At 37.5% G+C, this 27,270-nt stretch overlaps 1 protein-coding gene across 1 annotated transcript in view; it reads right to left on the bottom strand.

The window, feature by feature from the left end:
- The window catches only part of focad (focadhesin), a 99,414-nt gene that overhangs the window by 50,432 nt on the left and 21,712 nt on the right, over positions 1–27,270 (bottom strand). The window contains 27 exon segments of the mRNA XM_051654093.1: positions 809–937; positions 2,878–2,958; positions 4,322–4,424; positions 4,807–4,858; positions 4,860–4,876; positions 6,538–6,615; positions 8,755–8,877; positions 11,825–11,944; positions 13,189–13,339; positions 13,569–13,658; positions 14,281–14,444; positions 14,446–14,520; positions 14,634–14,691; positions 19,463–19,551; positions 20,002–20,094; positions 20,933–21,054; positions 21,193–21,289; positions 21,291–21,382; positions 22,073–22,211; positions 22,307–22,390; positions 22,497–22,547; positions 23,079–23,213; positions 24,067–24,193; positions 26,299–26,379; positions 26,381–26,415; positions 26,765–26,804; positions 26,806–26,864. Of these exon segments, the coding sequence (XP_051510053.1) occupies positions 809–937; positions 2,878–2,958; positions 4,322–4,424; positions 4,807–4,858; positions 4,860–4,876; positions 6,538–6,615; positions 8,755–8,877; positions 11,825–11,944; positions 13,189–13,339; positions 13,569–13,658; positions 14,281–14,444; positions 14,446–14,520; positions 14,634–14,691; positions 19,463–19,551; positions 20,002–20,094; positions 20,933–21,054; positions 21,193–21,289; positions 21,291–21,382; positions 22,073–22,211; positions 22,307–22,390; positions 22,497–22,547; positions 23,079–23,213; positions 24,067–24,193; positions 26,299–26,379; positions 26,381–26,415; positions 26,765–26,804; positions 26,806–26,864 (2,485 nt within the window).

The raw sequence follows: 27,270 nt of genomic DNA, 5'->3' as shown, positions 1-27,270 counted from the left end.
AGACAAACACTTGCAAAGAGGCAGTTGATAAAATTACTATATCTTTTAATAATACTGTCTAATGATGATGGTAATATGTCCATCTATTTTCATAATACCCACTTCACCTGTAAAATAAAGTAATGAGAAGTGATGAGAAGCTGTGCATTACAGTGATTTTACCATAGTCAAGGGGTGTTGCAAGGCACAACACTACACAAAGTGGTTAAAACCCCTAAAAAAATCTCTAAAACTAACACCCTTGAGTGGCATATTGCTTTTATAAAATGTCAGCAACAGCAACCTGATAAGACACTTATGTTCAGAAAATAATTATAAAACAACAGTTAGTTCCAGTCCTCAAATCTGATTGGACAAGCAGTGTTCCAAGAGTGCTAATATTTAGTATAACAGCACTGAGACACTTCACTGTTTTTATTTCTTCACTTGTCTGTGTTCGCAGAAATCTAAGCAGACTTTCAGGCCATGTTTTCTTTTAAAGGCATTGTCTTCCAAAGAATGCTGTAATGGAAAGCATTTTCAAAGTGCTTCATTTATGTTGGAGGAAAACGGCATTTAAGTTTGGCAGAGTTAAGAGGTGTTAACGTCACTAAATCGAAACGTTTACAAATGAAAACACATTAGTGTGGACGTAGCCTCAGTCTCTTGTGTTGCAAGTTGACACACAACAGTTGATCCTTGTTTGGCTTTTGTTGGAATTCCTTTTGTTAGCAGAGCAAAAATAGACAAAATAGCTCATCCAGTCAGATTTTAGAGCTGAAACTATCAGTTTAATTAAAAAGATTTCAGTGATTAACAGGAAGCTCACCAAAGTTGAGTCTCATCAGCGGGGAGAGAATGGCACTCCAATTGACCAGAGGATACTGGAAGCTTCCGCCAGCTGTGTCTAATGCTGCCAGCACCGTCTTCACCAAGTGTGGAGGAGTGAACTCAGGCCCTGCACACATTCATACCATTAGTACACTTTTTATTAGATAGCATAGTGTAAGCTGACCAGAAATTATTGTTAAGAGACAAGGGAAACAGGATTGGGACATGGTGAGGACCTCACCCCAACCTATGTTCCTGGGAGCATGACGGCCCTAATGTATTAGGAGAATGGGTCTCCTTCACTAACAAATGCATTAAAAAGTTGTTTATTTATAAAGAAAAGGTGCTCTCGCAAAATTTCCGGTGGATTCACAATAGGTGTGTACACACATAAATATGTTCTACCCTTGCTTTATTTGTTTTACTATTGTTCTATTTATATAAGTTGTTTATTAATCTGAAATGTTCTCACTGAGGAAGCACATGCCCACAGTTAGTAATTAGTAGGCATGTCATAAAATATCGATATATCGATTATCGATTGGCACATTATTTTATCGAAACGTTTTTGAGGCATCGTTCTGTTAACATAAGCCAACATTTAAATTAGAAGCCTAACTTGTGTGCTTTTCAATTCACTGTCTGTTTGCCTTGCGTTTAATGTAGTCAGGCGTAATAGCTTTGGGAGACCACAAGAGGATGATATAACATTTACTGTTCTAAATACTGAAGGATGCATCAATGCGGTGCAGGACAGGTGGCAGTCCAAAGTTGTGAATCTAGTCAACATACATACAAAAGTTATGAAGGTTTTTGTACTTTTTCATGAATGAACAAAGTGATGTTGATGAGTTTGTAGGTTAGTGTATGAAACTGGTGTAAATGCGCAAAATTAAGGATTAGAAATGGCAGCGTTTCTTATGCAATTCCACTGTATGTAGCTTTGAAGAGGTTTCATTCAAGCTGTCAAACCACAACAAGACATACTTGTAACTGAAAATATATTGTGTGGGCTATATGAAAGAAACATATACACAATAGATCATCCAGTGATGGCTAGTGTAAATAATATATGCCCTTTGATAATGATTTGGGTCCAATTTAATGGAAAACTATGCAAGTTGCGCTCCGTGGCTCTGCAGAATTTTGAGCAGCCTCAGGAGTCGTAGGTGTGTTGTATGTGTGCCTACCTTTATAGAAAATTATAGTTTCTAATTTTAGAACGAGCCTTGTCATCCGCCAGACATGTCCGGTATGCAACTCACTTTAATTTACCCTGCCATTCACACAAAGTTGTGTTGAGAAATATGCTTGAAGAGAACTATTTTACAATGAGCAGCCCTATATATATCTAAAAAAAAAAAAAAAAAATGCTGATATATATCGATAATCATTGGGAAAATTTTTGGATTATCGATGGGTGAAAAAGGCGTCGATCCCAAACCTAGAAATTAGCTTAATTCACACCCAAACTTTATTTATATAAGGGCTTTCTAGATATAGAAATGCAAACACCAGCAGAGGACCTTGTGCAGGCCAGTGGTATCTTCACACAAGACACATCCATAAAGTGTGGGAAAAGTTATTTTACTACTGAATTATTGCAGGTATCAGTTCCATGTTTCCTTTTCTGGTGTTTTTATTCAGTTTGAGAAATGAAGAATCTGTTGTGGCCTATTTTTAGTTTGTGAGACAAACCAATGTTATGAGCATTATTCAAAAAAATTGACGAACATAATTACACACAGGCCTGCTTTTTTTTTTTTGGAATTGAAAGCGTTTGACAAAATTATGCGCTTAATCACAATTAAATATTTTAATCGACTGACAGCTCTATTAAAAACTATTTATGAATTATAATTATTGCACAGGTTTTACGGACAAATATGTGCCGATGCCTGATTAGTGGAACCTAATATGCATTATCTGCTGTGACATGGCTCTCACATTTAAAACTGATTTAAAGTAAAATCTTGTGGATTTGCCTAGAGTGCATTTTTGCTGGTTTTCCCAGCTATGGCTAGGGCATAAATTGATACAGAAAAAAAAATTGCTAATATATAGTACCTTTCCAACCTGCTTCAGTGATGAAGTCTATACTCGCTCAGATGACACTTTTCTCTGGGAGGTAACCAAAGTCCTGAGGAACTGTGACAAGTGGATGGAAAAGCATTTTTTATCTGTCTCCTTCACCAGTAGATGACCATTTATATCAGTATGGACTAGTGCCCGACCGATATATCAGTATCGGCGTATATTTTACCGATATGCGCCGATATGAAAACTTTTTTTCAGAACATATAATGTAGAAAACAATGCTTTAGAATTGGTGTCATAGCGTAGTTTGTCCAGCAGAGCGTGCTCCGACTCCATTGTTTACAGAGCTGAGCTGAGGGTGGCTCTGCAGACAGGGCGGAGTTCAGCGGTGTTAAATACATACTGGAAACTTAATAAACAATGACCCCATCATTTTCCCTTTTCAATATAACTAATATAACGTTAACCTTGTCCCTAACAACCATGTCACTCATGTCTGTTTGCTGTTAGCCAGCTATAGTTTGTCAGCACAGTCAGTAATGTAGCAGATTGAAAGGTAAACATCAGAGCGTCTTTTTGCAGCTCAGCAGACAACGGTGCGGTGGTGGATTGTGTGTGGTGAATGTTGATTTCATGCAATGTTGTTACTTAGTTGCTGAGACACAATGCTGGAAAGTAAAATAAAAAAGTCCGTCTTTTAATCTCTGTGACAACGAGCTTATAGCTGACTAGCTAATCATGCAGCTACTTTCATTGCTTGTCAGTTGAGTGGAAGCTAATGAGTAAACATGTATTCACCAAACTGTTTTGTTCAGGATTCACAGTTTGGTAACACCTTCAACCGAACAATTCCAGTTGTTGCATTTATAAAATGTAATATTTAAAAGTCTGGTTTTCCACCGTTGAATGTTTCCCCTGAACTTGTATAGCAGAATATGGTGTAACACCGCTGCTTATTTGTTTATCTCTTGACTCTATAGTATTAAAATATTCAGCATTTGACTGATAGTAAACAGTAATACTGATGTTTATTTAGCTATTTATTTTATTTGTATTTATTCTTTATTTTAATGGTCAGCAATTGACTGATACTAAACATACAGTACTGATGTTTATTAAGCTATTTATTGTATTTTTATTTATTCTTTATTTTCTCAGTGTGTAATGTACAATAATAATGTCAAATATTCTTTGATAAAAATATTTGTTTAAGAAAGCAGCCTTCTGAGTACCTTTGCATAATCATATTGGTGAAAAATCCACATAGAAAAGGTCTGTTTTCATTCCAGCTCAAAAATTAAATATATCGGCCACCATATCGGTAATCAGTGAATTTTCCCTCTCTAAAATCGGTATTGGTCTCAAAAATCCCATATCGGTCTGGCTCTAGTATGGACCATTAGCTATGCCATTAACACTAGTACTAATAAAGAAGGCAGAGTTAGGAGAATGTTGAATTTTACTGCCATCTTACCTGCAGTTCGACAGTGGCTACTGGACATGTGGGCCAGATGCAGGTGTCCAAGAAGACATGCCCCGTTTGACTGCAGTCCAATCGTCCCTGAGAAAGTGATGATCTAGTGCAGAGGATGAAAGAAAGAGAGAGCAATTTTTACAATTTTAACACTTACCTTTAATTAGACCACTAATTTGCTATCAAGTGTTCTGTGAAGGGGCAGTGGTGGCTTTCGGTTAAGGCTATGGGTTACTGACTAGATGGTCAGGGGTTCAAGCCCCAACACTGCCATGATGCCACAAGGCCCTTGACCAAGGCCCTTGACCCCATCTGCTCCGGGGGCACTGTATCATGGCTGACCCTGCGCTCTGACCCCAGCTTAGCTGAGATATGTGAAAACAAATAAATTTCACTGTATGTATGCAAAAATGTATGTATAATGTGTGACCAAAATAAAGGTTTCTATTCTCTATTTGCTGTATTTAATGTTTCTAAAGTCATACCTGTGTAATAGCATGTAGGCCCTCATTCAGTCTGCCCTGCTGCAGTGAGGATTGCAGATTCACTCTTTAGCTAATGAAGGTAAAAACACAATTTCTGAAGGTCAGAATATTTTGGCTTAATGAAGTCTTCAAAAAGTCTATGAAATTTTTATTTAATTATAAGAACTAACGTAAATATCAGTCCTTCATAATATACGTGGTAAACCTTAGAGTTTAAGAGTATTTTCTTTTTCAATCATTCTATTTTTTGTATAAATTATATTTTGCACTACAGATGCTTCCTTTCTAAAGAATGTTAAATGAAACACTCAGAATCAAATAAGTGGAATTCACCATTAATTGCCTTTACGTTAATCAAGTGGCCTTTCAAGGGGATTTATTTCACTGGATTATTTTAACCCTATGGTGCCCTCATGTGGCTGAATACTGTTCCTTCCATATTAAAGCCTGTGTGTACCTTTTTGTGTTTTCTGTTTGTTTGAGCATTCCGTCTAGCCCTGCACATCAGCACTGACCTGAGTCTGAAATGTGACTATTTGTCTAATCAACCAATGGAAGGCGGGGAGTGTTTGGGAAACCTGTTTCAAGCAAATTTTTGCTATAGATATTAGTCAGGGTAGTAGCTAAATTACTTTTGTCTCAATTAAAAACAAAGCAGTAAGGGACAGATTTACAGTATATCACAATTTTTTTTTTTTTTTACTGGAATTTTATTCTCTCATCAGTTTTTCATCAGTTGAAAGATTAAAACTAAGCTATTGAACTATCCTTCACAGGCCCATTAGTAATTAAATATTACTAAGATCTATTCTGTTTGGAAATTTCCATTTAAATATTCCGTTTGAAACTACACACTTCACCTTTAACTTCTATTTTGTGGAGAATATCCCCTAAGTGTCCTTACTAAACAGTGTTTAACAGAAGGACATTCATCTCAAATAAGCATTTTTTTTTTCTTTTCTTTTTTTTTATCTTGGCAATTAGTAACACTGGTTTTGGTGGATTTAATTGAGTTAAGCTTTGAAAGGAACAGTCACCAGCTAGAGCTACTTTCAGGATTTTATTCCGGGCTTTACCTCAAGAACCTAATGATGTGGGTGTTTGAATGCACTAAAATGTGCTTTAAAGTGTTTATTCAGTGACTAAGTCGCTTAAAGACAAATCTTTTCATCTTAGGGGCGGCAGAGTAATCCGAGAGTTTCACAAGGCTCCAATTCGCACTGAAAAAAAACAAATCCTCCCAGACCGCTGTCAAGTTCCATCGTTACTATGGCGACACTTTCTGGCCACCTTCCAAGTATGGTGGCATTTGCATTTATAAAGGCGAGACGGCATTCGATCTGTGAGTGTGTGTATGTGTATGTATGTATAAGTGTCTGGAAAGTGGTGGGCATGGAGGAGTATAATTTGCCGTACAAAGACCAGCCTGGCATAAGTGTGGGATGCAGAAAGGGCAGTGCCCATATGAGACTGGCATTTAACTGGCATCATTAAAGGCACTTCGACAAAATAATGGATGTAATATAGGGTAGTAAAGAGAATGCACAGTGATGTTTAGTGATATTTAATGTTCACCAAAATGAAAAAAGCCATTCTAACTGTAGAAGTAAAAGTTATTACATTATAAGTGTGTTATATATAAGACTTGCACAGAATGTAACAATAAAGCACAATTTGTCAAATGAAAAAGTCACCATAATAATGGTGAACATAAATTACATATTAAATTACCTGAATGAGAGCAGTCTCTGATCCCACTAATGTGAAAAGTCCATTGAGGGCAGACAGCCTCTGCATTGTGGGACATCCCTGAGAAGCATTTATATAGAGCTCAGTTTCCCCATCAAGATACAGTGTGGATATCTGAACTTTCAAGACCAAAACCAAGACCTACCAGCTTTGAGCAGACAAAGGCACAACCTTAAAACCAGGAATTGAGCCTAGATCAGACCTTGATTTACAGTAGCTCACATACTTTGGCAAAAAAAACAAAAAAACAAAAAAAACAAAAAACACTGTTTCTGGCCAGTCTGTGAACAGAGAGATACACTACATACAGTATTTGTACCTTTACTTTCTCATTACCACTGTTTTTTCATCAAGAAAACTTTGGTGTGGATAAAACAGGCATATAATCAGGGCTCAAGATGCAGGGGGATGCCGTCCCCCTTGTTGAAAGGAATTACAAAAAGCATCCCTCTAGTAAAACCACCATCCCCCCTTACCATCCCCTTTAGATTAACTATATCATGTATTACTTAGAACTAATCACGCAAAAAAAAATTTTTTTAATTCTCTACATTTGATAAAAAACAGACTTTTAATAATGGCGATTAGCTGATCAGAATTAGATTTTGACATATTTGGGGTTGCCAGATATCAAGAGATCCATCCACTAATCAGGTTTTACACTTGCACAATTTGGAATATTCTGCCAATGTTATGCATTAGTTGCACAATCTGGCAACCGAGTATGCAAGCTCTCTCTCCACTATGAAAAGGCGACAGTGTTCAGAAAAAAAGTGTATACATGAAACTTGCGCCACTGAAGGTAATGCAAGTTTGCAACAGTTTTGTGCACCTTCAAAAATGGCCAAGATTACAAGTTCAAAGAAATCTTTTGACTTTCTTTAAAAAGAAGAGAATGAAAGGAAAGATATTGCTGTGACTAGTGTTTAAGACATTTTCAGAGACTAGAATTAGAATAACATATACATGTTTTTTTTTTTTTTTTTTTTTTTTTTTTTTTTTACTTTTTCAGGTTTCATCCCAAAAAATGCTTTTGTGTAGAACAACTTTCTTAAACAACTGTTTAAGCATCAAGCATAGAGACAGCACAAACTTCTATTAGAAAGATGTGTGTGTGTCTGTGAGCAATTGAGAGAGAAAACCTTTTTCATGGTTTTGACGTAATTATTATTATTATTATTTTACTAAATTCAGCATAAAAAAATCCAATAACAGAGGGTAACAGGTGCATAAAATGGCCATATATAAGCATTAGCGCCATGAATCTTGCCATGAATGCACAATACAAAAATGACAAATTACACATAACCTACTGCATACAGTTTATAAACTTTCAATCATCATCGAGTGCTTACAAAAGTTACTTAATCTATGTACAGAACCTACATGAGATCAGTATGAGGTAGAAAGCATCTTTATATGCAGCATGGACAAAATGACAGCTGCAGTGACATTTTTGTCTTTTCTCTATAATAAACATATACAAATACACAAGAGACTGCTTGGTAATATAGAAAAAACTATATATTGTCATACTCTTTTATTTATTTAGTACATGTTTCATTGGTCAAAGTAATATTTATATGCTTTATGAGGAAGTAAAAAAGAAAATATGCCATGGTATGTGGAAGTCCCTGTCATGTGGCCTGTGAGGTATGCGTGATGTAAAATCATCTTCTAAAGTCCATATTTGGCTTTTGGATGTTGTTTACTGAAGCTTGCTAAAGACAGTTTAGCTACATCATTAAATTGGTATGTGCGTCTTTATTACGTTTTCCTTTCATAACTATTGTTTTGATGTTTTAATATGTTGACACAAATAGAGAAATTACTTTCACTGTAACATTTACATATTAAAACTGTGTCAAAATATCAAAGCTGGATTGCAAATTTCGAAATGATGCATAAGTTTTCACGATTAAATAATAATTGAATTGCAATACCATGCATTAATTGAAAATACCGATCGCAAGGCTGTAAACAATCTTTACAAGTACACCTCCCACCATCCCCCTTGAAATTTTTTTAAAAATCCACCACTGCATATAATGTCACGTTACATGTCAGGATGACATAAAATTATAATCAGTATGCCTTCACACACATGTAAACGATAAATATGCATATGACATGGAAATATTTTTAGATTATATGATGTCACTAGATTAATATGACATCACTTTAAAAAGTATACATCACCTCCGCCAGCAGGATCTTGGTCCAGGCTGCCAGCAGGTGAGGCTGGATGTCCACAGCTTTACCATGACCACAGGAAGAGAGACCATACACTGTAAGTCCCAATGCCACAGCAAAACCTGTTGTCTACAGAACACAAATACATCTACAGTTGAAGTCAGATGTTTACATACACCTTAATCAAATACATTTAAACTCAGTTTTTCATAACTCCTGACATTTAATCATAGAAAACCTTACCTGCCTTTGGTCAGTTAGGATCACTACTATATTTTAAGAATGTGAAATGTCGGGGCCTGGGTAGCTCAGTGAGTATTGACGCTGACTACCACCCCTGGAGTCGCGAGTTCAAATGCTGAGTGACTCCAACCAGGTCTCCTAAGCAACCAAATTGGCCCGGTTGATAGGGAGGGTAGAATCACACGGGGTAACCTCCTCGTGGTCGCGATTAGTGGTTTTCACTCTCAATGAGGCGAGTGGTAATATGTGCATGGATCGAGATTGCATGAGCCTCCGCGGTGTCATGTACAATGAGCCACTTGATAAGATGCACAGATTGGCGGTCTCAGAAGCGGAGGCAACTGGGACTTGTCCTCCGCCACCCGGATTGAGTTGAGTAATCGCACCACCACGAGGACCTACTAAGTAGTGGGAATTGGGCATTCCAAATTGGGAGCAAAGGGGATAAAAAAAAAAAAAAATAACATTTAAAAAAAAGAATGTGAAATGTCAGAATAATAGTAGAGAGAATTATTTATTTCAGCTTTTATTTATTTCATCACATTCTCAATGGGTCAGAAGTTTACATACACTTTGTTAGTATTTGGTAGCATTGCCTTTGAATTGTTTAACTTGGATCAAACGTTTTGGGTAGCCTTCCAAAAGCTTCTCACAATAAGTTGCTGGAATTTTGGCCCATTCCTCCAGACAGAACTGGTGTTACTGAGTCAGGTTTGTAGGCCTCCTTGCTCGCACACACTTTTTCAGATCTGCCCACAAATATTCTATCGGATTGAGGTTAGGGCTTTGTGATGGCCACTCAAATACCTTGACTTTGTTGTCTTAAGCCATTTTGCCACAACTTTGGAGGTATGCTTTGGTTCATTGTCCATTTGGAAGACCCATTTGTGACTGAGCTTTAACTTCCTGGCTGATGTCTTGAGATGTTGCTTCAATATAGCCACATAATTTTCCTTCCTCATGATGCCATCTATTTTGTGAAGTGCACCAGTCCGTCCTAAAGCAAAGCACCCCCACAGCATGATGCTGTCACCCCCATGCTTCATGTTTGGGATGGTGTTCTTCGGCTTGCAAGCCTCACCCTTTTTCCTACAAACATAACGATGGTCAATTTGGCCAAACAGTTACATTTTTGTTTCATCAGACCAGATGACATTTCTCCAAAAAGTATGGTGCACTTGCAAACTGTAGTCTGGCTATTTATGGCAGTTTTGGAGCAGTGGCTTCTACCTTGCTAAGCAGCCTTTCAGGTTATGTCGATATAGGACTTGTTTTACTGTGGATATAGATACTCGTCTACCTGTTTTCTCCAGCATCTTCACAAGGTCCTTTGCTGTTATTCTGGGATTGATTTTCACTTTTCGCACCAAACTACATTCATCTCTAGGAGACAGAATGCGTCTCCTTTCTGAGCAATATGATGGCTGTGTGGTCCCATGGTGTTTATACTTGTGTACTATTGTTTGTACAGATGAACGTGGTACCTTCAAGCATTTGGAAATTGCTCCCAAGGATGAACCAGACTTGTGGAGGTCCACAATTTTTTTTCTGATGTCTTGGCTGATTTCTTTTGATTTTCCCATGATGTCAAGCAAAAAGCCACTGAGTTTGAAGGTAGGCCTTAAAATACATCCACAGGTACACCTCCAATTGACTCCAATTAGCTTATCAGAAGCTAATTGGCTAATTGCCTAAAGGCTTGACATACTTTTTTAGAATTTTCCAAGCTGCTTAAAGGCACAGTTAACTTAGTGTATGTAAACTTCTGACCCACTGGAATTGTGATATAGCCAATTAAAAGTTAAACAATCTGTCTGTAAACAATTGTTGGAAAAATTACTCATGTCATGCACAAAGTAGATGTCCTAAACGACTTGCCAAAACTATAGTTTGCTAATATGAAATCTGTGGAGTGGTTAAAAATGAGTAATGACTTCAACCTAAGTGTATATAAACTTCTGACTTCAACTGTATGTCTGACAGGTGCACAAAGACCCCACTCTTTTGTGGATTTATTTTATTACACAGGGATGCAAACTCATGAGTGATGAAAAAGTTGAGAAAGTCATAGAAGGTGTTCCAGATGTATAATTTCTGCTGATCTGTGTTGTATTTAAAGCTTTTATTTATTTTATATTTTATTTTTTTATGTTTAAGCTTAAAAGTAAGATGCAGACACATCTTGCAACATAAGCTCGATTTCACGCTTGGTTGCGTTCTGAAATGTGCAGATCGCGATTTATAACTCAACGCAACTATGCATTGCATTCTCAACATTGCCGCAGGGGTGCTATAGCAAGATTAATGTGAACTGTCCGCTTCTAAGGTGAGTTTTCTCTTTGAAGTCAACTACTGTCATGGCAGAGCAACAGTTTGAACAGAATACTGCTGAGCAAGTATGTTAAAGTCAATATATTTGTAGCAACTTACACACATTCAGTTAAATGGCACAGACGTTTGAAGGTAACTCTATCGCCCCCTTGAGTACTGAGGTTTTCTTATACTTTATCCTAAGATCTAAAAAAATTTTCTAAAGAAGATTTTCATGAATTTGGCCTCTGGTCCCTACATATGGCTTAAGTCTCTCTTTCAGTTTCAGTATATGGGATTTTTCGCATGTGATTCGTGGTATCATTCATGTCCTTAGCACAAATGGTGTGGTACAACTTTTGCAACAAAGTTTAATAATTTGAGTTATGGGTTTAGAACAAATCCCTAATTCTCAATTATGAGCAATAGTAATAGTGTTGCTTCCCTTAGAAGCACAACTAAAAATGGACTCACATTTATCCGAGTGTATCATAAATCCATCATTCAGAAAAACATCTCTCACCTGTTGGCTTTCCTCTGTCAGAGAGCGAAGTGTGTTCATGGTTTCCTCTGCCTTACTGGCCTCAATAATACCTGAGCTGAATGCTGATACTCCAACACAAGCGACAGAATAGGCCAAAACCTGAGACAGAATAGACAGAGAATTGTAAGCAATTATGACCACTGAAAATATTCCACTAAATGTGTCGAATGGAAATAAATTACGATGTTCATCTGAAAGAAAAACACAGCAAAACATAGCACTTAAATTATTTTGGAATTGAAATGCGAAATAGTGTTTAAAAGCACCCGCAGAATCTCTTTGTAGGGATTGTGTGGCAAAGTTGTTAAAGCTCAGAGCTTGTATTTTAAAGATTGCTGGTTCGACCACCACAAGGAGCAAGCAATAAGCCATCACCATTTTTCTTCGAGCAAGGCAGCTAGTCCGACTTTGCTCCAGTAGGTTTGGATTAAAGCATCTGCAACATGACTACTTACTGGAATATAAGATATCCAATTACCCAGTTCTGTAAAAGTGAATGGCATGTTAATAGTGGACATGTTCACACTTGTCTTATGTGAACATCAGATTAGCCATTTGTAAACACTGATCAGCTGAAGCATAAAGAGGAGGCAAATTGCCAAGGTACTTCTTCACTAAAGGTTTAATACACCACCTGACAAGCACCACACCCCAGACATTATGCTCAAAACAGATCAGCATACAAACAGAAGCAAAAAGAAAACCTCTCAAATGTCAAGTAGTGTTTATTCAGGAGCATGTGGCCTACTTAATCCACACTGGGGCAGTAGGTAAATTTTAGTTGTTGTGTCTTTTGATTACAGTTTAATGGAATGTGAATGGGCATGAAAGTTCGAAGTAAGGTCAACGCCTGGGCTAAATTCTTTGCTAGACTCAATTTTTGTTACTGATTAGACTGGTTCTAAATTTTCAAACTTATGTAGGTAAAACTTATATTGGTAGAGAGAATAACAAAAACAGAGCTCCAGTCTGTTTTGTGCAATCATTTTCCACATGTTAGAGAAAGGCATCGTTACAGAACCAGGCAAAGCATACCTAATAAGTAGGATGAGGAATAGGTTGTTTATAAAGTATTTACGTGTCATTTGTTGCCAATGTTAGATACCAGGGGCCACTGATGTTGTTTTAATAATAAAGACTGCAATTAAAATAGGACTATTACTTTGTCTGTGTTATCCTTAACAAACAAACGTTTTAGTGTAATTTAAACCATCTCTCTCCTTCTTTCCTCAGGGTCAGGGACCAACTGACTGATGTGGTCAAATCTGTTGCCAAGTGAGTTACTTAAGCTGTTATTTGTCTGTGATACTAGATACTATCTTAGCATAAGTGACGTGACTGACCTCCTGTAGCATGCGGCCTACACTGCTGCTGTCCTGCAGTGTTTGCAGGAGTCTGTCCAGAGTCTGAGACACATGGGCATGATCATGCTCAGAATGACTACTGCAGCTGAGAGAACTCAGCACCAACCCAACACCTAACACACAACCAGCACTAACAAGCACACACAAAGAACAAATAAAATATTTTAGGAATTTACATTCAACACTTCAGGGCAACACTTCAGGGAAAAACACTACAACCAATATCAAATTTTGTTATAGTTGTATTTAACACTAAATAATAATAATAATAATAATAATAATAATAATAATAATAATACAAATGTGGAAAAGTCATATGGTTAGTGAAAGGACTAACAAATTAAGACAGCTCGACTAATTTGTACTCCAGATTGGGATTAAAGGAGCAAGCTTCTAGAGGCTCAAGATGTTTCATTAACAGCTCTGTCACAGACTGTCCAGATATATCACTGTAAAAAAGTGGATACAGAAGTTAACAAGTATAACAGACAATATATGTGTACAACTGGCTAAATCCTGTCAAAATTTCAGTTTATTTCAGAAATGAGGATGTCAGTATAAATATATGGAAATTACTGCATACCATTCAACTTGGAAATTAGATTTTCATACTTCCTAAATCTCTATTTGGGAAAGGCCAATAGAACAGTACTTGACTTCCTACTTGGAAACTTGTGTGGAAATCTACAACTGTGATTTTCCTACAAAGTACAGTAAGTGAACGGTATTCAACAAGCATGGTAGCACCCACAGTACACAGTTATTGATAAACATTAATTTAAATGCAAATAAAATACATCAATGAGTCAAAGTTATGACATTAAATGATAATAAACCCCTTTTAGTAAACATCTGCAGAGGCCAATACTAGCATTTCCATTTTATGAATTTTTTTTCTTTAAACAATAATGGTATTCTTTTATTACTAAATACTGTAAAGTGGTATATTTTACATTTATTTCATTTACATTTTCCAGGCATAGGAGAAAATGCTACCTAAGTACACTATTTACAGTTTTTTATACTTTGACTTTTTCTGCAATAGCAAGCATCAATCAACCTACCACACACCTGACTCTTTCATCGTGCAGCCACGCTAGGAACATGTCCAGAGTCAGTCCGCTGTGGAACTGTACTGCCTGAGATTCATCTGTGGTGGGCGAGCCCGGCAGCTCTGCCGCTAGAGTGCCAAGTATAGCGGGCACGATCTCTTTGTGTTTTGTCACCAGCATGGGAAACCAGCAGTGCCAGACCCAGAGCAGCACAGGACTGGGCGATCACACTAGCAGTGTTCTCACCGGAGTAAGAGCGCTAGTTTGAGATGAAAATAAATAAATCATACTACACTGAATTTATTTTTATTTATTTTTTTATGGTGAAGCTCAATAAAGAAAATAAAAAATTATCATAAAACTACAAATAACAGCATCAGTAACGCACTTGGCAGCAGATTTGACCACATCAGTCAGTTGGTCCCTGACCCTGAGGAAAGAAGGAGAGAGAGGGAGAGAGATGGTTTAAAGACAAAAAAGGCCTTTCATCTCCTCAGGGAATGATTCAAGAGCCCAGGTAACACTCAGAGGGCCACATAAATATTAAAATCATTCCCTAAAATGTCATTCCCTCAATGACAAAACTGAGACACATCACAAGATTTCATAATTTTAAAATTTGACCTAAACCATCCTTTACTTGACATCTCTCTCTGCCAGGACAAAGACCTGTACCTCAACAATCCCAATGTTGTTATACCAACCAACCCTCTAAGCATACTTTAGGGTATGTGACTACAAATGGACTGCCCTTAATTTGTGTAATATCTGTATTACACAAAGACAGCAGAAAAACTAAAATCCGTGATGCCATTAGGGAACTGGCTACCATCTGAACGTGCTCTTCAGTCAATCACTTATTGGCTGACAGGCTGTCAAGTTGGCGTCCTGGGGGTTGAGTTATATATATAGTGCTCTGCCAGACTGCATGGTTATGTGATAGGGTGTATTATGGGGAGAGACTGTGTGAACAATCACGGTCTTTATATGCAAGCAAATTTACATTGAAAGATTATACGAATTTGTGTAATGGTGATGTGCATGTATTTGTGTGGGACTTTTAAATGTCAGTCTATAGAAGCTTTTCAAACTAGCTGAAAAGGCCACTGCAATCACAGTTTAACAGCCCTGGATGGTTTGACACAAGCAAGATGTATAAAATAATACCTTCAGATTGCTTCCTATGGAGCAAGCTCCAATTAAAGTTCACTCTTTATAGGAGTTTATTATAATACAGCGTCTGTCTTGCTAGTTTCTGAAAGTGCTAAGCATTTTAGTGCTGTAAAACCACTAAATATAATTAATATGGTCAGATTAGTTCATTACAGAAAATTTGTTATGGTCAGTTGATGTCTATACTTGTTCGTCTGTAGTATTAGTGAGAATTGTTGTACATAATAAGTTTTACATACACCGTCTAGATTTTCTTGAGTCTTGCACGTGGTCCTCAGCTGTGTGTGTCGTCTGCGCATGCGCTGGCCATTGATTGTACTAAAACAGTGTCACAAAGCAGTTGTAGCGTGCATGCGTCGAATATGTTCCTGTTCCTTTGCGGTCAGAAAAGTATACTCAGAAAGGCAACGAGGTCGGCCGAGCGCGATCCAATCCAGAATGCGGAAAAATGAAGTATACCTGGGCCTCAAGGGTGCTTAAGGGTTCGATTGCTTGAACCGAACCAGAGTTAATTTCCTCCCACCTCCCCCTGCTCCCACAGGTCTCTGTTCACATTATATTATTTGGGTCCGAACTGCGGTCCGATTAGGTCATCAATGTGAGTACAAGCGGCAGCTGTTTACCACAGTAACTAGGCAAGAACTCGAGAAGACACTGCTTCACTGTTATTGAAGTATTAGTCTCTTTGAATTAACCACCAAAACTTTCCATGCACAAACTGACACTTGTGTTTGTCTCCCGTGAATGCATTGAATATGCAATTGTGTGAAGAATGTTAGCGTTTGTCTGCGTTGTAAGCGATGTGAAGAATGTGAGCTGCTCTCTGAAGGGGAGAAAAGCAGGTATGAGAAATGCATTATACCACAATAATTGCGATCGTGAGCCTGCAAAGATGTGAATTATACATAATCACAAGAGGTTCTGTTCTGCGATTTGGTACGATCGTGTTAATATCAGCAACAAACCGTACCAGGGTTCACATGAACCGTACCCCAGACCACCTTTTCAAGCAGACTCGGGACAGTGTTCACATCATCCAGATGAACTGAACTTTAACGTAATTCAAACCCGGGTGTGCACTAAAAGTGCAGTGTGAGAGCACCCCAAGCGGAATTGCAAAACTAATGGCTTGTAAACACTAATAAAAAAATAAGGATGTTTCCAAATAAGTTTTCCAAAATCTCCTTCCATCTGCAACTGTTCGGACAAAAAGGTAGTCCCGCCCAAAAATTCACGGCATTGACGGAGAGCAGCCTCCTCCAAATTTTCTGACTGGCAATGACATGCAGGCAATACTCAGATTCTTTTATTTTTTTTACTGTTTACAAGTGACATGCCTTTTTTTTAATTTTTTTTTCAGGACACCTATTTCAGTTATATCTGTCAGTTAGGGACATTTTATGTTTGGCATTCGAAAAAACGCCACTTACAGCAGCTTAAAGTGTCAACTACACATGGTTGTTTATTCAACTTTGGGCAATTTCATGTCCCATCGGTTGATTTTTTATTAAAACTAAAAGATTTCAACTTTCTTTCTTTTTGTTATATGAGGGTCACATTAAAACTGACTTTTGTTACCATGCCAAACTAATTACTTTTCAAATGCCTTTTATGTATAGATTTAATTGTATTAGCCTTGTCCCAGACCCAAACTTTCAATATTAAACTACGAAAATCCATTATAAAATACAAATTATTTTATGTTTAAAACTTTTCTATTTTAAACAATACACTGATCAGACAAAACATTAAAATCATGGACAGGTGGTTTATATGGACACATTGATTATATTGTTACAATGGCACCTGTCAAAGGGTGGGATATATTAGGCAGCAAGTGAACAGTCAGTTCTTGAATTTCATGTGTTGGAAGCAGGAAAAATGGGCAAGCGTAAGGGTCTGAGTGACTTTGACAAGAGCCAAATTGTGATGGCTAGATGACTGGGTCAGAGCATCTCCAAAACGGCAGATCTTGTGGGGGTGTTCCCGGCATGCAGTGGTTAGTAACTAACAAAAGTGGTCCAAGGAAGGACACTGGGGAGCGAAGGCTAGCCCGTCTGGTCTGATCCCAAAGAAGAGCTACTGTAGCACAAATTGCTGAAAAACGTAATGCTGCCATTACAGAAAGGTGTCAGAACACGCAGTGCATCGCAGCTTGCTGCATATGGGGCTGTGTAGCTGCAGATGGTTCAGAGTGCCCACGTGATCATCAGAACTGGACCATGGAGCAGTGGAAGAAGGTGGCCTGGTCTGATGAATCACATTTTCTTTAGATCATGTGGATGGCCGGGTGCATGTGCGTCGTTTACCTGGGGAAGTGATGGCAGCAGGATGCACTATGGGAAGGAGGCAGGCCAGCAGAGGCAGTGTGATGCTCTGGGCAATTTTCTGCTGGGAAACCTTGGGTCCTAGCATTCATGTGGTTATTACTTTGACACGTACCACCTACCTAAATATTGTTGCAGACCACGTACACCCCTTCATGACAACAGTATTCCCTGATGGCAGTGGACTCTTTCAGCAGGATAATGCACCTTTCCACACTGCAAATATTGTTTAGGAATGGTTTGAGGAATATGACAAAGCGTTCAAGGTGTTGACTTGGCCTCCAAATTCCCCAGATCTCAAACTGATTGAGCATCTGTGGGATGTGCTGGACCAACAAGTCCGATCCATGGAGGCCCCACCTCGCAACTTACAGGACTTAAAGGATCTGTTGCTAACGTCTTGGTACCAGATACCACAGGACACCTTCAGAGGTCTTGTGGAGTTCATGCCTCGACGGGTCAGAGCTGTTTTGGCAACACGAGGGGGACCTACACAATATTAGGCAAGTAGTTTTAATGTTGTGGCTGATTGGTGTAAGTGAAATAAACAAACCATTTCAATATTTATTGTGTGAAAATGATTTCTATAATTTTCTCCAAAATTACGACAGTGATATCAAAAGTTTTATTAAAGAGCATGTTGAGATTAAATGAGAGAAAAGTGATGTTAAGAGAAAACAAAGAAAATCAAGGTAAATATCACCTGTGAGCACATCTGTAATTTTGCCAAATTATGCAAAAAGTCTGTAAATATTATTTAATTTAATTGTGTGTATTTAGGATACATAAAATGTTGGCTATGAAATGAAAATGTTAGCTATAAAATTTAAAGCATTAGCAAAACAAAGGACCGTTTTATTTAAAAAACGTCAAAAATGTCATTTCTGTCAGCATCGTTTCCACCAATTGTGTTAAACACAATATAGAGTTTGAAATGTGGAGGAAATTTCACTGACAATGACATAATTTCAATGACAAAAATGTCAAATCTCCTGTGATACAAGTACATACACTGCTGGAGATTATAAGTAGACAATGTACATACTGTAAACTAGCAAACTAGAAACACTCACATATGACTATGTATGATAAGTGTGTATACATACAGTACTGTGCAAAAGTTTTAGGCACTTGTGAAAAATGTTGCATCGTGATGATTTCTTAAAAAAAAAAAAAAGCCATTAATAGTTTTCATTTATCAATTAACATCATACAAAATCCAGTAAACATAAAAAAGCTAAATCAATATTTGGTGTGACCACCTTTGCCTTCAAAATAGCTCCAATTCTCCTAGGTACACCTGAACACTGTTTTTCTTGGTTGTTGGCAGATAGGATGTTCCAAGCTTCTTGGAGAATTTGCTACAGTTCTTCTATCTATTTAGGCTGTCTCAGTTGCTTCTTTCTCATCATGTAATCTCAGACTGACTCAATGTTCAGTGGGGGGTTCTGTGGGGGCCATGCTATCTGTTGAAGGGCTCTCTGTTCTCCTATTCTATTCTATTTGCAAAAGCAATGTTTGGGAGTCTAAAATGTATATTACCTATTGACACGCTAAAGCTGAAGATATAAATAACCATCTAAGGACAAATGTTTTTGTGAAACATCTTATGTGCCTAAGACTTTTGCATGCTACTGTATATTTAATATAAACTCCAGGACCGGGGAATTCTGTAGACGGGTGTCGATGTGCCTATCTTACCAGAGCCAGGCACAGTGCTGTTTGTATTGCAGTTCTTCTGGACTCTCTTTACCCTGTTTCTGTTGCATCTCAAGCTCTGCCTTTCGACCCTGGACAATAATTATATCACAGTTTAATGTCAGCTAATAATGTATGATAAATCTTTTTTTAATGGTTATTTTGCATTTAACACAAAACACTTTTACAGTTTGACAGAAGGGAAAGAGAAGGTGGAGCAGAATTGGGACATGATACAGGCCCATATCTACAGAAGCACTGTGGTTCATACTGTATGTGTCATGAGCACATGCTCTAACCACTGCACCACAGCTCAAACCCCTGATCAGTCTTACTGAAAGCCAGTCTTACTGTCATACTGCAGAGGTTTATGTCAAAGTGTGTCAGTATGTTTTTTTGTTTTTTTTGTAACAAGAGTGGATGTAACTGACCAAGTGCTGTCAGATCCTTTCACTGGAGGTCAATGCATGATATATTCAGACTGAGGTTTGAAATACACAGACCACACACACACACACACACACACACACACACACACACACCTGGAGAACTGCATGGTAAGCATTGCTCATGAAGCCCCGCCAGGCCTGAGGGAGGAGCAGAGGGCGGTGCCACTCAGATGGCTGGATGTTCACCTGAGACGAGAAAGAACGAGAGAGAATAAAAAAAGGTGGGTTCAACAATAAGAATGGCCCAAGGGCAGTAAGAGAGAGTTTCAGGTCAGTTGGAAATGTCACTTGCCCTTTTGGGCCAGTGCTGCGTTTACACTGAAACTTATGCTTTACGCATTTATGCAAATTTAAAGGGATAGTTCACCCAAAAATGAAAATTCTCTCATCATTTACTCACCCTCATGCCATCCCAGATGTGTATGACTTTCTTTCTTCTTCTTTCTTCAATATTTATGTCTTTTTTTACTATAAATCTCCACTTTCACATTCTTCTTTTGTTTTTAGCGGTTTGCATTCTTTGTGCATATTGCCACCTACTAGGAGAATTTATAGTAAAAATTTACTTAAATATTGATCTTTTTCTCACCCACACCTATCATATCTCTTCTGAAGATATGGATTTAATCACTGGAGTCATATGAATTACTTGTATGCTGCCTTTACATGCTTTTTGGACATTCAAAGATCTGGCCACCATTTACTTGCATTGTATGGACCTACATACCTGAGATATTCTTCTAAAAATCTTTGTTTGTGTTCAGCAGAAGAAAGTCATGGGTTAGAGTTAGGTTAGGGTTTGGAGTCTTATGGATTACTTTTATGCAGGCATTATGTGATTTTTGGAGCTTGAAAAGTCTAGTCACCATTCACTTAAATTGTATGGACCTACAGAGCTGAAATATTCGTTTGTGTTCTGCAGATGAAAGAAAGTAATACACTTCTGGGATAGAATGAGGATAAGTAAATGAGAGAATCTTCATTTCTGGGTGAACTATCCCATTAAGTATTGGCTGGCAGGTACCTCATGAATAAGGCTGGCTAACATCTGTTGAAATCTTCGACCTTTGCTGACAAGGAAGCAGGTGATTGGCCATCCATCTTTGTCAGTCTGAACAGGAAGGTCATAACAGAGCAGAAGTCCAGCTGAAAAAGATCAATCAAGACCACAAACTTACATTTATTATTACTTTAATTACTGTAAATAGAGAATCACTATGTGTTAAAAAAAAAAAAAAAAAAAACTTCAGCTGTGGCAAACGTGCAGTATAAAATGTAACTTACCTGCTAAACCAGGTTTTAGACCTGGCTGCTTGTTCTTCTCATATGTTTTCAGCATGAAAGAAGGAATTCCAGACACAGTTTTTCCCTGGTCCAAATCACAAATTTCCCCCACTCAGGGCTGAATGGTACATGCCACGGGGCATCTGGCTCATCTCTTGCCTCACTAGTGCTGCTAGGAACGTTTCAAGGGCTGTATTAAAGAATAGAATTCATGGGTTAAGTAGGTTTTTGTTTTTTTACAGTCTCTAAAATGGTCAGTTCATTACAAAAGCAGCAGAAGTCAACATAACCAGCAATCCACTAAAACTCTAACCCATTATGGTAACATGTTAAAATTACTTAACAGTCGATGTGAAAAGATCACACCTTGGGTTTTATGCTATGTTACATATTAGCAAACCATTTCAGGTCATCATATCTGTCCTAATACCTTTCAACAGACAATGTAAAAATTACATTGATCCCAATTTTAGGTTAAACAGCTTTCCCAATTTTACTTTCGTTTTACGCTTTCTTATTTCTAGATTTCTACTTATTGGCACAACTATGCTAAGCATTACTTCTAAATGACATCAATGTTCAGAACAGTTGTTGGAAAGTCTGTATGTAATTTTAATGTTCCAGATAGTTTCAAGTTGAGTCAAATTAGCATTTAATTTAGCTTGAACAATTGTGTTACAAAGGCTTCACTTTTAACATAATTTTTTAAACAAAGACCAACAGTGCTTCATCATCACCATTGTGGTCACAATAAGGAGCTCTTGAAATGAAAGCCTAGTGGTTTAAAACGTTTATTCAAATGGAACTACCACTGTGTGAAAGTACTCCAGGTTGTTTGACTACAAACAGTCACACAGTCACTGCAATCTTAAAATCATACCTGGTAAAACAGGTCTTGCGGTGAGTTGAACTAGCTTCACATATGATGACCCTGGCACTGAAATATCTTTGTCCTTCTCCTCATTCTCATTTTCTTTCCCTTTGTCCTCATCGTCCGGCTGCTTTGGATCAGGCCTGACCTGTTAGCATTAGCAACATTATCATCATCATCATCATCATTATGATTCATGAAACAAACAGAAACAATGTGGAGATATTTTGCAAATGTTCTCACCTGTTCTGGTAAGTGTAGAATGGTGTGGGAAGGTTCAGGGTATTTTGAGAGAGCTTTGAAACCATGGCTTGCAACTTCTGGGTCCTGGCACAGCCACTGGAGGAGAAAAAAGCTTTAAATTTTACTGTTCAGTCATGGTGTTGGAAAAATACCATTTTATTATTTAACATTTCAAAATGTCAGCACTCACCTGACTAAGAGCATAGCCCCATAAAACAATGACTGCCTCATTTTTGAATTTCTGTAACATTAAGGACATATCATATCACATCTCTTATATTCATATAAAATGTGAAAAAAATAATCATTGTTTTATCAAGTCCAGATGAAATGAAAATGAACCCTAACTACTTTTAGGTAATGCATGTACATATTCTTACTGTGAACAATGTTGCACATTATTTACAAAAAGAAGTGTCCTTGTAATCTCTCAACAAATTCTAGTAACTTGCTCTTCATCTGAAACTCTCCTTTTCTGTTGACATCACTTAGGCCATGCAGGCAGTTGGATCATGTTGGAAAAATGGGAACAAATCTGAGCCAACTCGCATTACGGTGTGGCTTCATTCTGGTATGAAAGTCAAGCCCTACATTTTTTTTTTACTGAATATTCTCTTTCACGCAGAAATACATAACATTACAGAGGTGAAATGTGTTGTAAACAGGGTTTCACGCTGACTTTATCTTGGAATTCAGACACCGCTTCAAAATGTCAAGATGCACCTAGCGGTCCAGCTGAGCTCACAGAAACTGAGGGATGGTTGTCTCATACCTCATATTCGTCTGTTTTGACATTCAAAGCAGTTACCAATGCCAGCACTTCAGCAGTGGCATTAAGGACCAGGGGTCTGGTGTCACAGCACAATTTAGGAGAGATAGCTTTTCATGTAGAGCTGATATCAACTACCTGAACAGAAAAGAGACATTTAATTACAAATCATTATCATTTCAGCCGCTTCACAATATAAGATGTTATATTTACAATAATACAGTAGTCAGCATCGAACAGAAATAACCAAATCTGCAGAAGTTGAATCAAACATGAAATGAAATTCACTAAATGTAAATCTTAGCTTCAGACAGCACACCCACAGACCATCTAAACCATATTGCACACAAAAATTGCCAGAGCTTCCTAAAAATGTACGCTCCAGTTTAATTGGCTGGCTTTACACGATTCCCGAGAATGGCTGCACAGGTTTATATCATTACACTGGGAAACAAAGTCTTGTATATAAGGTTACAGGGCAAGTTACTTTAATTTCAGTGAAAAAGCTATTTGCTGAATTTGCCGAAGTGTAAAAGTTCATGACACAGAGTCTTTAAAATATATATTGTATGATTTTAAGTTCAGCCATGAAACTGAACTTAAGTCATCTCACTGAAACCCTCCTACTCCCCAGCACCACTTGTCTAGATCTGCTTCAAGGGGATTCTATGTGTCTAATTGTGCAGCAGCAGCATGTCTTACATGCTCTATGCAGCATGTTTTATGTCTAATTTAGCAGCAGCACATCAAAATGGTTTCTGTTATTATAACATCAAAGAATAAATTAACTCTGGTTAGTCAATTTTCATGTCAGAGAAATGGGCCCTTCATGTCTAAGTGGCCGGATCTTGGCCAGAATAAGCTGCAAAGTGGACTGGACCAGACTTTGTGCTGGTGGTCAAATGTCTGTCTCTGTGAGACTGCTTAATGATGGAACTATCGGGATACAAAAAAACAAAAAAACAAAAAAAACAAAACAAAGAACTCTGACCTCAGCTCTACAGAGCTCCTGTAAGCCTTGCAGTGCCAGAGCAGCTGGGGTGGCCTGATCCTTCCTGGAGAATTGAGTCAGTGTCTCAGTGATGGCATCCAGCATGTCTCCTCCATGCTGGTATGGCCTAGAACCACATGTAAAGCATTAGGGAATAAAGAGATATAAATGAATGTGTCCACACAAGTGCAGCAATGCTCAGGGAATTTTGGAAATTAAGCCTTTAAAGGTGAATGGTCACTGAGGTCTTTAATAGCCCTGTCTTTCAGGAGCTAATACAGAAGTGAATTTTTGTCCCATTTGGAACTAGATACGTAAAGTCTGACAAGAAAAACTTTGATGTTGGCTTGACAAAGTCTTGCCTTAAAGTTTAAAGTAGTTTTTAACCTTGATGGTTATACAGATATTGGATGAATGGATGGATGTTTTAGAAGAATATCTCAGCTCTGTATGTCCTCAAAATGCAAGTGAAAGGGTACCAACATTTTGAAGGTCCAAAAAGCATATAAAGGCAGCATAAAAGTAATCCATAAGATTCCAGTGATTATATCCATATCTACAGAAACGATATGATAAGTGTGGCTTAGAAACAGATCAATATTTAAGTCCTGTTTATGATCAATCCCCACTTTCACATTCTTCTTCTTTTGTAAATGGCAATTTGCATTCAGGTGCATTTCGCCACCTACTGAGAAGGGAGGAGAATTTATAGTAAAAAAAATAAATAAATGGACTTAAATATTGATCTGTTTCTCACCCACACCTATCATATCGCTTCTGAAGATATGAATTTATTCACTGGAGTCTTATGGTTTACTTTTACGATGCCTTTTATGTGCTTTTTGGTGCTTCAGTATTTTGGTTCCCGTTCACTTTCATTGTGAGGACCTACAAAGCTGAAATATTCTTCTAAAAATCTTTAATTGTGTTCTGCAGAAGAAAGAAAGTCATACGGTATGGCATCTGGTATGGCATGAGGGTGAGTAAATGATGAGGGAATTTTTATTTTTGGGTGAACTATCCCTTTAAAGCAGATTAAATGGGTTTGTTTACATTTTTGATTGTTTGAGTTTTAATAATCTTAGCCTGTTTTGAACATTTCGTCAATGTAGATCATGGGGATTTTTTTCAGATTTTTGATAGTCTGTTGAACGAAAATCATAATTCTGATAAGTTAGAAAAGGTATGGCAACCTGATTCATAACAGTCTGAAGATCTGTGCCAAGTGTGGTGGATGTAGCTAGAAAGCTCTAAGAGGAGTTACAATTGATAATTTTGGTCTAAGTTTAGGGGTTTTGGAAAATCTCAGCTCATCTACCCACAATAGTGTCTGATGCGCTGTTTGTTCAGAGGCGTCTCATGGAACACACGTATATAAAGAGTTCTCACTCTTTCTTCTCTGTTTTAGTCTTCTGAAAACTGTTTGCAGTTATAGAGTCATTTATGAGAATGCTGCAAATGACCTAAGACCATCTCTGGATGTGCTCGAAGTTTAGATATTTATTTCACGGAGCAGTTTGTGCTTAACATACATTGTGAACACAATTCTGCAGGTTTGCTCAAATATATCTTTAAAACAAAGATGAAAGTGATTAAATCATAAAATAATACAAGACCACGATCACCATGAACCTAAAATTTAGTTCTATTTTATTGTCTTTAGGCAACATTATTTTGGGAACACAAGGAATTTATTAGGCTTACACCTAATATGTAACTGTAATATGTTGAACTTTCTATAGGTAATGGTTTATTTCTTTTTTTAATATTATTATTATTATTATTATTATTATCTTTATATTTATAATTGTCTTCAGTTCTTAATTTCTAGGCTGTTTGTAATTTCCCACCTGTTGTCGTAGACAAATACTTGTGTGATGGCAAATGGGCCGGTTGGAGACGGTAAATGTTTGGATTTGGGAAGGTGATTATATATGATTTTTTGATCACTTTATTTAAAAAAAATATATATATATAAAAATTTGTTTAAAGTGCCATTTAAATTTAGAAATATCCTTTATGTTTTTTGTGTTTCAATAAATGAAATAAATTTTTTAAAGCAAAATCAATAAAGTTAAAATATTCAATGACCCTCAGCAGGGTGGCTGATGATATAATTGGATATTGGGATATTTTTTAAGCTGCTTATCAATAAAAAAAAATGTACATATCACCCAGCCCTAGTTTCACAGAGGGAGATTTAACAGCAATAGACAAGAGTAAGAAACAGACCTCTCCCTGCAGATGTCCCTGACACAGGCTGCCCTAGCCAATATCTGCTCCCACTGAGTCTCTTTACCAATGACCACAGAGTGACATCAGTCTCAACAGGTCTGGATACACACGGTCCTTTACAAAAGGACAAAAGCCTTAGATATGTATGGTATGTGTTGGTCTAGTGGTATGACTCTTGCAGTTGATGTGAACAGTCCCAGGTATGTGAATGTACTGGACTGGAGCTTGGATTGAAGGTGCTGGATCACCATTCTGGATATTCTGGCCCAATATAACTCCTGGCTATAATGTAGTATAAATAGCAATATACAGTAGCTGCTATACATTATGATACTGATTTACAATAGATAATCAATTTTCAACAAAATAATTTTGAGAGATGATAAACAAACTTTTAAATATATGCATGTACATAGAGATCTAACAAAACATGAAGAGAATGACTGGTCAGTGAGAACTACACCTGTTTTTGCCATAAGAGAGAGAGAAGCTACAGATCCAGGTCTCAGTCTGGGTGAGCTACCCAGAGTCTGAAGTACATGAAGAACCTGCAGGATACAGAACTAAGAGGACAGAATTCAGTCAGGACAAAGACAAGAAGCAGAGGACACATCCACCTAATGCTGAAACATTTATGAAAAGGACTGCATATATGTGCATACAATTTCAGAGAAATTAAGTAACGCTTTTGATTTTAAGCTTTAAATGCTTTGGCTGCGATCTATAGGCCATCGGCTGTGTTTTAAAAGGGAAAGCAATGTACACCACAGATTACAAAAAGCTAAAATAAGACTACATAACAGGACCAAAAATCGCTCAAAGGTCAAACGCAGAATGGAGTGTCTAATCATAAAAAATAAATAAATAAATAAAGGAAATACATCAGCAAAAACACAAAACAGCTTTTCTCTCATCTATCCATATTTATGCTCTATGGCAGTGTATGCTCATTATGCAACCTAAAGAACA

This window comes from Myxocyprinus asiaticus, chromosome 2 (genome assembly GCF_019703515.2).
Source record: "Myxocyprinus asiaticus isolate MX2 ecotype Aquarium Trade chromosome 2, UBuf_Myxa_2, whole genome shotgun sequence".
Lineage (NCBI taxonomy): Eukaryota > Metazoa > Chordata > Actinopteri > Cypriniformes > Catostomidae > Myxocyprinus > Myxocyprinus asiaticus.
This window is presented reverse-complemented; position numbering and strand designations above follow the sequence as displayed.